This window comes from Penicillium bovifimosum (assembly GCF_028826915.1).
Source record: "Penicillium bovifimosum strain IBT 22155 chromosome Unknown utg000005l_segment0_segment0, whole genome shotgun sequence".
Lineage (NCBI taxonomy): Eukaryota > Fungi > Ascomycota > Eurotiomycetes > Eurotiales > Aspergillaceae > Penicillium > Penicillium bovifimosum.
This window is the reverse complement of record NW_026622714.1, coordinates 896,429-910,179: the sequence shown is the minus strand read 5'-3', so window position 1 is coordinate 910,179 and position 13,751 is coordinate 896,429. Positions and strand designations below refer to the sequence as shown.

General features: G+C 50.0%; 5 protein-coding genes across 5 annotated transcripts; 4 read left to right on the top strand and 1 right to left on the bottom strand.

Moving 5' to 3' along the window:
• Positions 1-498: 498 nt before the first annotated feature.
• N7515_005520 (uncharacterized protein) lies at positions 499-1,422 on the bottom strand (the record flags this gene model as incomplete). The annotated part of the gene is made up of 4 exons (XM_056666264.1): positions 499-667; positions 718-790; positions 850-1,353; positions 1,380-1,422. The coding sequence occupies 4 exons, from the start codon at positions 1,420-1,422 to the stop codon at positions 499-501; spliced, it is 789 nt and encodes a 262-aa protein (XP_056519860.1).
• A 1,357-nt stretch (positions 1,423-2,779) lies between these two features.
• Positions 2,780-3,497, top strand: N7515_005519 (thioesterase family protein; the record flags this gene model as incomplete). Its single annotated transcript, XM_056666263.1, has 2 exons — positions 2,780-3,136; positions 3,216-3,497. The coding sequence occupies 2 exons, from the start codon at positions 2,780-2,782 to the stop codon at positions 3,495-3,497; spliced, it is 639 nt and encodes a 212-aa protein (XP_056519859.1).
• An 868-nt stretch (positions 3,498-4,365) lies between these two features.
• N7515_005518 (uncharacterized protein) lies at positions 4,366-5,058 on the top strand (the record flags this gene model as incomplete). Its single annotated transcript, XM_056666262.1, has 1 exon — positions 4,366-5,058. One exon carries the CDS (start codon positions 4,366-4,368, stop codon positions 5,056-5,058), a length of 693 nt encoding a protein of 230 aa, XP_056519858.1.
• A 665-nt stretch (positions 5,059-5,723) lies between these two features.
• Positions 5,724-7,390, top strand: N7515_005517 (uncharacterized protein; the record flags this gene model as incomplete). The annotated part of the gene is made up of 2 exons (XM_056666261.1): positions 5,724-5,895; positions 5,952-7,390. 2 exons carry the CDS (start codon positions 5,724-5,726, stop codon positions 7,388-7,390), a joined length of 1,611 nt encoding a protein of 536 aa, XP_056519857.1.
• An 873-nt stretch (positions 7,391-8,263) lies between these two features.
• N7515_005516 (uncharacterized protein) lies at positions 8,264-13,701 on the top strand (the record flags this gene model as incomplete). Its single annotated transcript, XM_056666260.1, has 2 exons — positions 8,264-9,998; positions 12,278-13,701. The coding sequence occupies 2 exons, from the start codon at positions 8,264-8,266 to the stop codon at positions 13,699-13,701; spliced, it is 3,159 nt and encodes a 1,052-aa protein (XP_056519856.1).
• Positions 13,702-13,751: the final 50 nt, after the last annotated feature.

Below are 13,751 nucleotides of genomic sequence, written 5' to 3'. Positions count from 1 at the left end.
AACACGAGAACTTGAATGTGCGCGGGATTGGCGCCGCTATATACCCGTTTCCGAGGGGTAGCTTTGGTGAGTGGGCTACAGCTGGTGATCTGTGCGCAGGCTAGGTGGGAGTGAGATATGTAATCGTGTCTCGGATTTCGCAATCATTCATTCACAGGAAGTATATATGGTAGAAATATTATCAAGGGTTTGTAGTTGTCGCACGGCTCCAATAAGACGCGAGCCAGCCGGAGCAGTCTGCCAGGCGGTCTACCGTCGAGGGGTGCGGAGGGGAATGTTTTGCTGGTGTTTACCGCCTGCTTTCTGCCGGTATGACGTCCCGCCAGTTGACTCCAGGCTGTGATCTCCACTTCATCCATGGACTACATGTGACATGTGTGTGTTGCGCTGAGCAGTTATACCAAAGGGAATCTGTTTTCGAATATGACATTTCTACTTTTTTTTCTGAGATGCAATAGGGATTATCTCCTGTCTCCTTCTGCACATCAACCCTCCTTCTCACCAGATCCAGCCATTGCCTTCTCCTTGTTTGAGATCATTCGCCATGGTGGGAATGTATTGGTACCGGGCAGGGGAGGTTAGGACCAGGAAAAACATCACGAAGTTGTAGTCGTCCCAGCCTGTGTTTCGGGGGATGCGGCCAGCCCGCCTGAATCCGGAGATTTTGCTGCGTATCATCAGCTTGAGATTGCAACCTAGGGATAGAGTAGAACATACACATCACCTGTGGCCTTGTCAAGTATGATCTTTGGTGCCGTCGCCAAGCTCAGCTCGTACCCAAACCTCAAACCTTCACTAATTCCAGTCAGCTATAAGTCGGTGATCATAATAAAGCGTTCAGTAACAAACGTGTAGGCCTTTTTGAAGTTGTCACGGATGATCTCTCGTTTGTCGTAGGGAAGGTTCCAGAACTCTTTAGGATCAAGAGAATCTCCTGGGACCTTTTCCCATACAACGTACATGATATATCCGCCGGGGACAAGGTCGTTGAGTCTTGCTTTTCGATTCCATATCCACGGAGTTTGGGGGTAGCAGTGCACCTGTTTTCAGTTAGATACTTCAAGGCATCCAGCTCTACGTGGTTTCGAGACTCGGAGGCCTGTGCCTTCCGAACGTCCAAGTTGTCAAGCTCAGTGCCAGCTAGAGGAATTTGTTTGTAGATCCGCATATAGGCGAGCTTCCCTTCGTTCCCGGCACCTGCAAGGCGACAAAGATACTTTCCAGAGGTATATGCGGGACCCATTCCGTTGTCAAAATCTTCGCGAGTAACCGGGGTCGGATGCTCACTCAGTTTTTCGAGGATAAGCCAGCCGCGAGGGAGGTAAAGAGCAGAGTCCCGCGTCTTCTGAAGTTCTGGCAGCGTGTAGTGATCGTTTCACCAATCATCTTGGGAAGAACTGGATGAGCCTCCATTTCGGGCATAGTGAGTGTGAAAGGGGGAGGTGGTAAGAGTCTAAGAGATAGAACAAAGCGTAAGAAGATTGGATCAGGGCGGGGGGAAGATGCACTGACAATGTCATTGTTGTCAGGTCAATTCAAAGTTTATGGTCAGGCAAAATATGGATGAGTACAACCTTGGAAAACTATTGAGATCATCTGACCAATGGCTCACTTGAGACCCTTAGATAATTTAGGTAGTTACTACAACTATCTTTCCACCGTATTTCTGTGCCTCTCTGCCTTAGAGTCGTATGTCCTACTCCTGTCAAAGTACTTCAACATTTTAGTAAACTTGGTGCTTGTGAAAGCTACGGACGGAGTTTGATTATTTACACAATGGAACAACGTTGGAAGCTACCTTAGGTAGTGCGAGTGTCACAATGTTTATTCCAATGTCTGTTTTCATTTGATGCAAAGCTGTAAGTGTTCTAAATCTATGGACGCGCACCTGCGAACAGCAGAAGCTTATCATCTAGGTATCTCCGTGGTGCCTTATCCACCACCTAAGCCCGGGGGCCGGGCCGGGGCGCTTTCCGCTCAAATCGCCTGCCCATACTCCCCCCATATCTTAGGTTGGCCCTGTGCAAGGCCTTCTTTCTGCGATAAACCAGGCCAAGGCGATCATATGGAAGTGAATGATGCCGATGGGAGGATTAAGAGTACATCACCTCAGGTTAAACGGACTTAGGTTTAAAGGAATTGTCATTTGGTTTCAGAGGCCAAGTGATATTCCTCAAATGCCCCCATTTGCCCCCAAACCGACGGAAATCATTTCCACCAGATACGTATGTGCAAGGGATGTCATGCAAAAAAGGACTGTAGATCTTGTGTAACGATGCGATATAGTTTAGGGCTTGGCGCCAGTTGGCATGCTTCCGGTCTTCTAAGATTCGCTGAGACTGCCACATGACGATAGAAACCCCAGCTCTGTACTACACACCTATTTTCTTAATCCCCTTTAATTTATGTGGTGAGCCTATCGCAAACAAGATGAACGACGTCACTCTCAATATTGGTATGCGACTCTCTTCGTTCGGTACCCTTCAGCTCTTTAGTCCTCTTTAATTTATGTAGTGTGCCTATCATAGACAAGATGGACGACGTCACTGAATATCATTACCTATGCGACTCTCCTCGTTCGCTACTCCTCAACTCTAGAGGTCGTCAACCCTCCTTTATTTCACCCGAGTCTCCCGAATCATCATGTGAAAGCGAGGGAGGCGAATACTTACCATCTCCCATGATACTTATATAAAGGCAGCTATGTGTATCACCAGTGATATAAGCTCTTTAGGCTCTAATTGACCTTCTCTCATACTGTCTGTCCTCACGCACTGCCATGGCACCAAAATCAAATCCCTCTGCTCTAGATGCCTCTTCCTATCGACACCCAGACCGGAACGGGCCATATGAGCCACTTCGGAAAGCAACTATTCGCGCGATGTTGGAACAGGGGATAGAATATAACACCTTGAGCGAAAATGCCCTCTCTTGGGCTGATGACCAGGACCCGTTTGGACATGTCATGGCCCCGGCTTATGTGCATTACGCCGGCAATTGCTTCGTTCGCTTGCTTGAGTCTTTCCAAGATCGCCTGAAAGATAAATATTCCGACCTCATGTCGGGTCGTGGAATCGGTCCAATGACGAACCAGTCTACGATAAAGATCAAAAGGGTCGTCAAGTACCCTGACCTGGTTAGTCTTCACTCCTTCTTTTTTCCATTAAAGTAAGAACCGAGTGATGCTAACAACAAGGCATTGCTTTTTATAAAAGATTATTGCCGGTGCCCGCATTTCAGATGTACGCTCGGACAGGATTCATGTTGTTTATTCCATCTGGTCGGTAAACCAGAACGCGCAGGTTGCTGAGGTACACACCTGGGTCGTATTCTTCGATCATAAGCAAAAGCGAACCGCCAACCTCATAGAGGAAGGTAGTGTGTACCAGTCTCTGCATGCTTCGTTAACAGAGCGTGCAGCGGAGTCGAGCCGCACCCTCAAGGCATGGCAGGAAAAGCAGGCACAAAAGGCTGATGCTAAGAAGGCAAATCTTTAAGCTAGCTTGCCCTGTTCTAGGATATTCCAGAGCTACATAGTGTTTTCATTTGTCGGGATATCATTCATTCATTCCCCTCTTGTGGTTGCGATCATTCATTCATTCCCTTCTTGTTGTTACATTCAATCATTTCCCTTCTTGCGGTTACGTTCATTGATATCATTACTTCATTCCACTTTCATCCAATACAAGCATAGTACACTGCTTTCCACTCATAGCATCAATATTTTCTACCTCGTATCTTCCTCCGACAATATGCCTCGCCGTACTCCGTACAGCAATTTCGATTGAGCAGAAGCATATCCCCCAATGTCAAGGGGAGCCGTTACCTGCTTTTAGCAATGGTTGGCTACAGAGGTTCCAAGCACGTCGAGGAATAGCAAGCTGTACACAACACGGCGAGCTAACTAGCTCAGTCTCAGCACCCGCTACGATGCAGTCGATCCGAGAAGTCCTTTCGAACTACGAACCACGGGATATATATAACAGCGGCTCGTGCCCTTGAGTGCTTAGAGGGTCTAAGGCTGTACCTCGAGCAGCAGGAAGAAGGTGATATCGAGCAAATTCGCAACCTAAATAGGCTGAGTATGAAGCTCCAGGGCTCTATTATTGAGAACAGCCGCCAGGGGGATATTCGTGCCTACTTTTGTACTTAAAATATATGGTACCCGACTTAACGAATCGCCCGGTATAGCGAATAATTCCATTCCCAAGATTGATTCGGTATAGCGGGGTTTTACTGTAGTTTGCAAATATCCTTGAAATATGGATGACTATAAAGACCCTTGCATCCCCGCAGCCGCCTTTAAAGAGATTGAGAGACGGAATTCTTTAATCGAATTTCAGCACAAGCCAATTTACCTCGATTATGTCAAAAACACTGGAAGAGTTCGCTCAATTGGAGCCCCTCTGGGACAAAGCAATCCAGTCCCCATCGGAAATCTCGCTAGAGGAAAAGCACCGGATGATGGAATGGCCGCCCCTAGAGGAGATGCAGGCCAACGCCAAAAAATTCCTGGGAATCTCGCTTGAAGAATTGCTGCAAAAAGCCGCGACGAATGCTGAATCCCTGACATACCCGGAGTGTCGTCTCGTTCGTGATCAGTTCCGCATTAAGAAAATGAGTGAAATGGGTGACGAATGGAATCGGTCCCAATGGTCGCGGAAGCATCCTGATCTATTCACCAAAAGAATACAGGCCCAAGAGGCTGTTTTGACAGCAAATGAGCTCCAGGCTGTTCAGGCTGTGGATGAGATATTTTACCGAAAACAAAGTGAGGAACTCAAGGCGAGAGAAGCAGAGCGACAGGAAAAGCCACCACGAAACATGCCGCAATTGTGGGTTCAAAAGATCATCGATCGAGAAGGCGATAAGAGCTGGGGTTGTGTGTTCTATCATCATAAGGCAATGGCTGGATGGGATGAGTTTGTGGAACCTTTCAACGCCGTTCTTGAGATGCCTCATTTTTTCCCAGGATATGATGAGATACACGATCACAAAGTCGCTCAATTTATTCCATTTGAGACAGAAGAGAGTGAACTCGCCCTTTTGCAGCAGTAAGTGTCTATCTTATCTACCATGAAATTGCGAGCATCATTAATATAAGGCCCAGGGACTTTCGGAATCGCCGCGAGAGAGATGACTTAAAGCCCGGTGTTCTCAAGAACGTCCTGTTTTTGGTAACAGATGAGGCGCGTTTATCCTGCGGCACAGCTGGGGAATGCTCGCAGATCTTCTGGGGATATTTATGGGCAATTGATCCCGACTGGCCCCTGTCGGAGGTTGATGAAGATGGTTACGATGGCCGACTCAAAATCCACATAAACTTCATTTTCTTCCGGTTCTACGAGTTCATGTCTATGGAATTCTCGCTCAAGGATCTCTGGCTAGATTTTCAATATGTCAAGTCTAACAACTTATATCCGGGCGTTGACATGACCTCTTGGGGCCTTACACATCTCAATAAGCCTAAATGGCCATTCAATTGAATGACTTGCGGTGTGTGTATGGGTCTGAACGTGTGTACATAATAGTATCCTTGCTTGTAGCTCTACACAGTACACAGTACATAACATTCGAAGTTCGGAATGGGCCGAATGGCTGGCCCCACATCCCCTCAGTTGCCCGCCGCCTTCGGAGATTAGGCCGAATCGCCGAGCACGTCATCAACAATCTCTCCTGAGAAGAACTCCAACTGGGGTTTACTCGACACCATATTGTACAACATGTCTGCAGACACCCCTGCCAGGGATCCTGTATCTGAGCAGACGCCCCTGCTTCGGGATGTGCCCGACGGCACTTCCAATGGGGATGCCCCACTACCCCAGGAGCCAAGCACCAAGGAACTGATCTGGATCCTTGGGAGCATCTGGCTCGGTGTTTTCCTAGCTGCGCTGGGTATGGGCATGATCATATCTTCAAGCGAATCGAAACTAACACGGTTTCCATCGCAGATACCACAATTGTTGCCACACTTTCTGCGCCCATCTCGTCGTCCTTCAACTCCTTCTCACTGCTCTCGTGGCTAGCCACCTCTTACCTGATCTCTAATGCAGCCTGTCAGCCTCTCAGCGGCCGATTGACCGATATTTACTCGCGCCGATGGGGCCTAGTGTTCTCTAATGTCTTCTTCGCTATCGGAAACCTGATCTGCGGCCTGGCCAGGGCGCAGTGGGTTATCATCCTTGGTCGCGTCGTGGCAGGTGTCGGAGGAGGTGGTCTTTTCGCGATCTCGACGTTTGTTACATCGGATTTGGTCCCTCTTCGCAAGCGAGGCGTCTGGCAGGGCATTGGAAACATCTGCTATGGTGCTGGTATGGGACTTGGAGGTGTATTCGGAGGGTGGATCAACGACACTCTGGGATGGCGATGGGCATTTTTGCTCCAGGTTCCCTTCCTGGCTGTGTCGTGCGCTCTAGTAGCTGTCAAGGTCAAAATTCCCGCGAGAGAATCGGATACTGCGCGCATCAAGCGGGTGGACTTCCTCGGCGCCATCACCTTGGTACTGACCCTGGTGACTTTGTTGCTTGGCCTCAACACCGGCGGAAACCAAGTACCTTGGTCCCATCCGCTGGTCATAGCATCCTTAGTTGCGTCCGTTGCCTTTTTAGGTCTCTTTATCTACGTGGAAGCCTACGTTGCTACAGAGCCTGTCATTCCAGTGCGCCTCCTGCTAGACCGCACTGTGGCAGCTGCTTGTCTGACCAATTGGTTCACCACCATGGCCGTCTTTGGACTGCTCTTCTATTTGCCTGTCTTCTTCCAGGTCCAAAAACTATCTGCAACTGCTGCCGGTGCCCGATTGATTCCACAGGCGATCGGTACCTCAATCGGGTCTTTGGGTTCGGGTATCATCATGCGCGCCAGCGGTCGGTATATCTTCCTCAACTACGTTGCCATGGCTCTGCAGGTGATCTCTGCTGGCCTGATCTGCACTTTGAATCTCCACACCCCTGTTGGGCTGCCATTCCTCTATTTCTTCTTGGGTGGTGCGTCCTATGGCAGCATGCTAACCATCACGCTGGTGGCCCTTATCTCCGCTGTTGACCACCAGCACCACGCGGTTGTGACGTCCGCCTCCTATGCTTTCCGCAGCACTGGTAGTACGATTGGTATCACAATCGCTTCCGCTGTCTTCCAGAACACCTTGAAGCTCGGGCTATGGTCTCGTTTTGGTGATCGTGAGGACGCCAATGAGCTAATTGGACGTTTGCGGGATAGCTTAGACGAGATCTGGAAGCTTCCCGCAGACTGGACACCGGGAGTGCTTGATGCCTACATGAATTCCTTGCGGGCCGTGTTCGTGACACTGTTGGGCCTCACCGTGCTAGGGGCACTATCGAGTCTTGCCATGAGAGGGCATAAGCTCCACAACAACCTTGCCCGAAAATAGGGTGATTCTGCGGTTCGGTATCGATAGAGAGAAACAGTACATACCGCCACTATATAGGCCAGGTCGACCAGCATACATACCTCGCAAAGCACATAAGCAAGCATTGGTCTATCTGACCCAATTTCTTTGGCACCACATGCTCTAGATAGTTATGCACATTTTACGTTCAAACAAAGACGAGTACGTGACTCGAGTAATTCATATTGGCAAGTCTCAAGACCTGTATAAGTGGAAGACTAGACCAATCTAAAAATGCAGTAGGGATCCTCCGCAAGTTGTACTCATCGTGTGCGTTGTACTCCGTGTGTAAGGTGGACCATCTCAGGCATTGACCGCTCCCAACTTGCAGCCCGAGGACTCCACACTAATCAACCTGAGCTCTTCCTACTCGACCGCTATTAGCCGCCAGGTACCCTGCAACGATCGCTTTCATTTCACTGCGATTGGTGGGTCGTCCGGGCCGTCGAAGAATATCGTTTTTTTGGAACTTGTTACTTGGCTGATCAGTGGCAAAGACGTGGCAAGACACATTACCTCACCGCTCGAACTCGGTTGACTGCAGTCGAGGCAGTCTGGATTGCAATTTTGGAGTTACATGACTTGGTCTTTTCGATCAGACCATTAGTCTGATAGTCTATTTGTACAGTACGAGATCCCCCTCGCTCTCGATTTTAAGCGCCCCCGACTTCAATTCATTTCGTTCTGCCTCTTATCTTCCCCGCGAGATTTCCAACATTCTTCCAACAACCTTTATTCACGCATACAGATCAGCCCGACGATCGTATCGGTTACCTTGGTATGGCAGTTGGTTTTCGATCTGATACCTCGACAATTCTGAATAATAATATTGCAAAAATATCGTGGCCAAGTGAGATGAATACGGTGGTTGGAGAGCATCGGCCATGCTCCGATGAAGTGGTGCAAGATGCGACAGGTTCACATTCTCGGCGGCGCCGCTTACTCCTATCGACCGATAGCGCATTCGCCGATACAGTCCTCCCGTCTCTCGTTCAGAACCCATACATCGAACTCCGGTTGATCACAGACGAACCGTCGGCTTTACTCACGGGTACGAACAAGATCCCACATTATATGGATACGGTCGACAGCCAGACCTTCGATAAGAAAACTGGCGCACGAAAATGGCTCAAGGCGAAAACGGCCGAGCTGTGTGAATGGGCGGATATGCTTTTGGTTGCGCCTATCGATGCTGGGGCTCTGGGAGCGATGTTAGCTGGCTTGACGGACACCTTGACCCTAGCGCTTCTTCGCGGCTGGGTCTCGGAAAAGCCAGTGGTTCTCATTCCTGGAATGACGGTTTCAGAATGGGATCACCCGCTCAGTACTCGGCAACTCGATGAAATAAGTCATTACTGGCCTTGGATTCGCATCGTCAACCCCGTGCTCTGGAAGTCAAAAGGGCCCGAAGACTTGACGATCCTACCATGGGATGGGTTGAAGGAGTTACATGAAACACTGGAAACCACATTAAAAGTGCCGCCATGGCAAGCTACGATGTCTGCGACTCCCAACGGCACCGCGGTCCCAGCGACGACTGCATCGGCATCTGGAACGGCTACCGGATGCATAACACAAATGAAACACGAAGGCAATGCTGATTTTTTACCACTTGAAATCTGGCTGAACGTTTTCGAGGAGCAACTGCAGGACTGGGAAACAGCGAAGGCCGTAGGCATTCCGACCCGTCTGCCTGTTCCAAAAGAATGGCAAAGCCATTTACCCAAAATGTCAACTCCAGCTTCACTAGAATACACTATTCTACGAGGATCCTTCGCTGCAATCAAGAGGCGCATTGAGGCGCTTCCTCGCTGGAAACCACTCTCCGACCTCGCTTGCCACCTCATTGTCAAATTTTCTCGCACAGATATCCTTTCCTATCTCACCGAAAATCACCTCGATCTTCTTTGGACAACCACCCGACTTACAAACATCCCCTACCGAGCATCCGCAATATACGGAAACCCGAACGTTCTGACATGGTGGCGCGATGCGCCTGCACTGCCAAACAAAGAGTACATGGCCGATGCCATGGACGGTGCCTCCCGCGCCGGATTCACCAACGTCCTAGATTGGTGGCTCCACTCGGGCCTTCCACTGCGTTACAGCGAGCGAGCACTGGAGGCCGCGAGCGCCGAAGGCCGAGTAGCCGTGCTGGACTGGTGGAAGTCCGCCTCCGATAACGCCCCACCTCATAACCCTTTGCCTCTGAAGGTAGGCAAATCGGTCCTTCTTGCAGCTCAGTCGGGCCGCACCGCATCTCTCGCTTGGTGGGATGCATCCGGGATCCCCTATAGCCATGCCGAGAACGTCGCCCGCATCGCGAGCACACATGGCCATGTTCATGTCCTCGAATTCTGGTATAAGCTCAAGGGCCCGAAGATGATATTCGATAACCAGGTTCTGGTTGGTCCGACGAAGAATGGCCACGACCACGTTCTGCAGTGGTGGAAATCATGTGGTATGCGCGTCGAGTTCAAAACTTGTGATATCGAGGAAGCGCTTGAAGATGCAGATCCTAGTTCCGGCGCTGAGGGTCGTGTTCGGCGCTGGTGGGAGCGGAATGGATTGAACCTTGGTGTTGGTACGAGTGAGTGGATGAGATCGAAAGTCCTGTGAAGAGCCTGGGAAATTTGCATCGCATGCCTTGGGGTTCTGGCTTGGTTTGGCGTCTGGGAAGGGAGGGAATGTAGTATTATTTTGCTACTGTGGTTGCGTTTTGTTTTGACCTTTCTGTTATATCACGACTCCAGATGATCACGACCGTAATACCCATTTGAATATCCACCATACGGGCTGTGATTTACATTGCTCGTTGCAGGCGTATCTGCACCACTCAAATCTGTATCTCTTTATCCAACTACCTCTCTCCACGCCACAGCTTGGACCTTGGGCATGTTACCTCAGTTTCCTCGGAGTCAGACTACTAGTATATCCATGTGTCACATGATCCAAAAATTTTGCCGAACTTTTTGACGCGCTAAACCTAACCGGTAGGTTGTCCCCCAGAAAGGTTACCTCAGCATGCTCAGACGGAACATGATTCGCTGGGTTATGTTCACATGACCTAACTAACCAAGTCAAGCGAGGCCACACTTCCTCCTGCAAAAAAGCACCGTTAGATCCACAGATATCACGCAGTACCGAATCCTCAACATCTCATTAAACACACGAGAGCATTCGTTTTACTATTGTGATTGTGGGCTTGACATTAAAGATATGCGTCTCAACTCCAATACAATCGCGAACACAATATTGGACAAGGTTCGAGAGTATCTTTCGGAGGGCTCGGTGGATTGCACGCGTCTCAACTCCCTATCCACTGACAGCCAAACCTGATGCGCAAGGCCTGCCTCTGATACAATCTTATCTATCAAGTACTTACTGCCTAAAGGTCCACGGCCTACTCTCACAGTGCCAGGAGACCCAGCATATGTTTTTTATACCTTGCGATTCTCACGGCCTCCAGCTTCTCATCAAGCTTCACCACCGCCGCGTCGATTGTATCCTGGTCGGTGAAGCGCTATAAGAGTGGGCACTTCAGCCTCAGGCTAGCGATATCCAGAGAGACCGTGTCCAGGCTCCCAAGGATGCTATCGTTGCAGGCCTTTGCGCATCAGATTTGGACTGTCAGTGGATAGGGAGTTGAGACGCGCCCAATCTACCGGGCTCTTCAAGGAGAGATACTCTTCGGCCTTTTCCAATATTGTGTTGGGGATTTCGCTGGCATTCAGACGCTGATCTGCCATGTCAAGGCCACAATAATAGAAGGACCGCTGCCGTGTGGTGAACGAGATATTAAGTATCCGGTTCTGCGCGATATCAGTGCTTTCATCGCAGGTCAGATTCAGATATTGCGTCTTTCGAAGCTGCGTGTTGACCTTCGCTTCCACCTCCATATATATCTGATCCAGTAACGGGCCAGCCACCTGGCGCCGAGAGGGAGGTGTGTATAAAGGATCGTGCTTCTGGAGGGCCTCGATAAAGCCAGGGTCTTCCACGATGCTGAACGGCCCCCTAGAGGTGTACACCCAGCGCGCCCAGTCAGCATCGTGCTGCTGCGACGAAACGTGATGGAACTTAAGTGGCTGCTGCGTGCCCTGCCTCGGTATGCCCTGCAGCAGCCACTCAATTTCCATCACGTATCGCCGCAGCTTGCTTTGCCTCGAGGCCGATCGCTGCGCGCGTACCTCTGGCGGTGCTTTTTTGCAGGAGGAAGTGTGGGCTCGCTGGCGAGAGACACTCTCTGCGCGTTGGTGAATGGTGTTCGCAGTGGATGCAGACGATTTTCTGTGGTAAGAAGAAAACTCTGTCAGCTTGGCCTTAACAATCGGGCATGATATGCCGTGACATGCCAGGGGCCAGCACCTTTTTGCCCTCCCCTGGTACGAGCTTCCAGTGCTTCCAGGTTAGGTGATCCTTGGCTTTACTGCCAGATAAAGGTCCTGGCGGCATTTTGAGGGCAAAATCGAGGCCAAAATCGAAGGTCCAAGCTGCCCGTGGCGTGGAGAGAGAGGTAGTTCGATACCTAAAGAGATACATATTTTAGTGGTGCAGATACTCACTTGCAGCTCCGATTTAGCTTGGGGCTCGACGAAGAACATACATAGCTTAGGTTGGGTGTGATAGATGCACCTTGAATCGACTCTTCTCACATCGTTCCGAAACTTTAGTATAAATCTGTTTCACAGTCCAAACTTAACTCCAATGTGCCCCCAATCTCACATGTAGAAGCAGCTATATTCCTTCGTGGGGATCAACAGTCCCTATGTTGGACCCATCGAGGTAAATTGAAGCCCGGAGGCCACCGAGGTCGGGGCTGGATGCTGAGTCAAGACCCAGCTCGGGCCTGGCAGCTCCCCGCTCCAGCCTCCCGTGACGGGCCGAGAGTCGCGATCATCCAACAACAATCCAACACCCAATCACTGAACAGTCAATTTTCCCCCAAAACACATTTGATGCTGCTACGCCGGGTCCTACAACGTATGCCACGCGGCGAAGGTCTAAGAGCAATATCATATCGCACGGGACAGTCAATACAGCACCCTCTCAACATCCAATTCAATGGCATCAACGGCAACTATAGCATCAGAAAGCAAAACAGTGTCAATCAAAATGTACGAAAGCAATTTAACTCATGGAGTCTAATGACAGACGCGATTCCAACCTTTGCTATACCGCCTCTGATGTTCATCGGGCTTCTTCTCAGCCTATGGACATGGAAATGCTTCTGGATCATTGTCATGCAAAATAAGCTCCTCTATCTCTCCTGGCTACCTCCGTTCACTAGATCTGAGGGAATTTCAGATTATGAAGTTGAGTGTAGACCGGTGCAATGGGAGGAGAAGCAGATCCGCAGTCTGGATGGGACTAAATTGGCTGTTTGTGAAGGCCATATTTCGCTCTCTCGCATAATTCAGAAGTCAAGGACCGCTACGGGCGAGACTGCCGATACTGCCAAGATTAAAGACCAAGGGTCAATGAGTTCAACTCGGAAAAAGTCCGTCGTGATTTGTTACTTCCAAGGCAATGGCGGATCAACGCCTATGCGCCTGCCTCTTCTTTCTCAAGTCTTGCGCGCAATCACAGAGACGACAGGCTCAACCTCATCTCCTATGTCTGGCTCAAAAACCACAGAATACACTGTCGTGGCTCTATCATACCGCGGCTACTGGACGTCCTCTGGTCGTGCCACACAGTCTGGCATCGAGAAGGATGCCCAGGCGTTCCTGAACTGGGTGTCGAAAGTCTACGCGGGCCCAGAGACGGATCTGGAAATTGTAATATGGGGACATAGCCTGGGCGCAGCTGTTGCAACGTCGGCAGTCGCTACATATCTCGTCCGTCAAGGCAAGCAAAACAGTGCCGAGCGTCTTGCGCCCATTTCCAGGGTCATATTGGAGGCACCAACTTCCAGTATCAAAGACATGCTCATCAGCCTATACCCCCAGAAATGGCTTCCATATAGATATCTCGGCCCATTTTCTTGGAATAACTGGGATATCAAGGCGGATATGCAGCAAATGGCCAGGTGGAGAGATCAACCTGCTCCCGACTCCGATCCTGCAAGCCCAACGCCTCGCTCGCTCCCACCGATTTTCCTCCTATCTGCCGAGAAAGACGAAGTCATCCCATCATATGTACCAGAGCAGTTATCAAAACATGCCAATTCTCTTGGCTTGCAAATCGAGACGAAAAGCGTCCCCGGCGCTATGCACATAGAGGCACCACTCAAATTGGACGGTAGGAAGGCAATGGTGCAATTCATCCTGCATGGTCACATCGACCCATAATATGAAACGATCTCCTCATATAACATTCACGAACCATATATGTACATAGA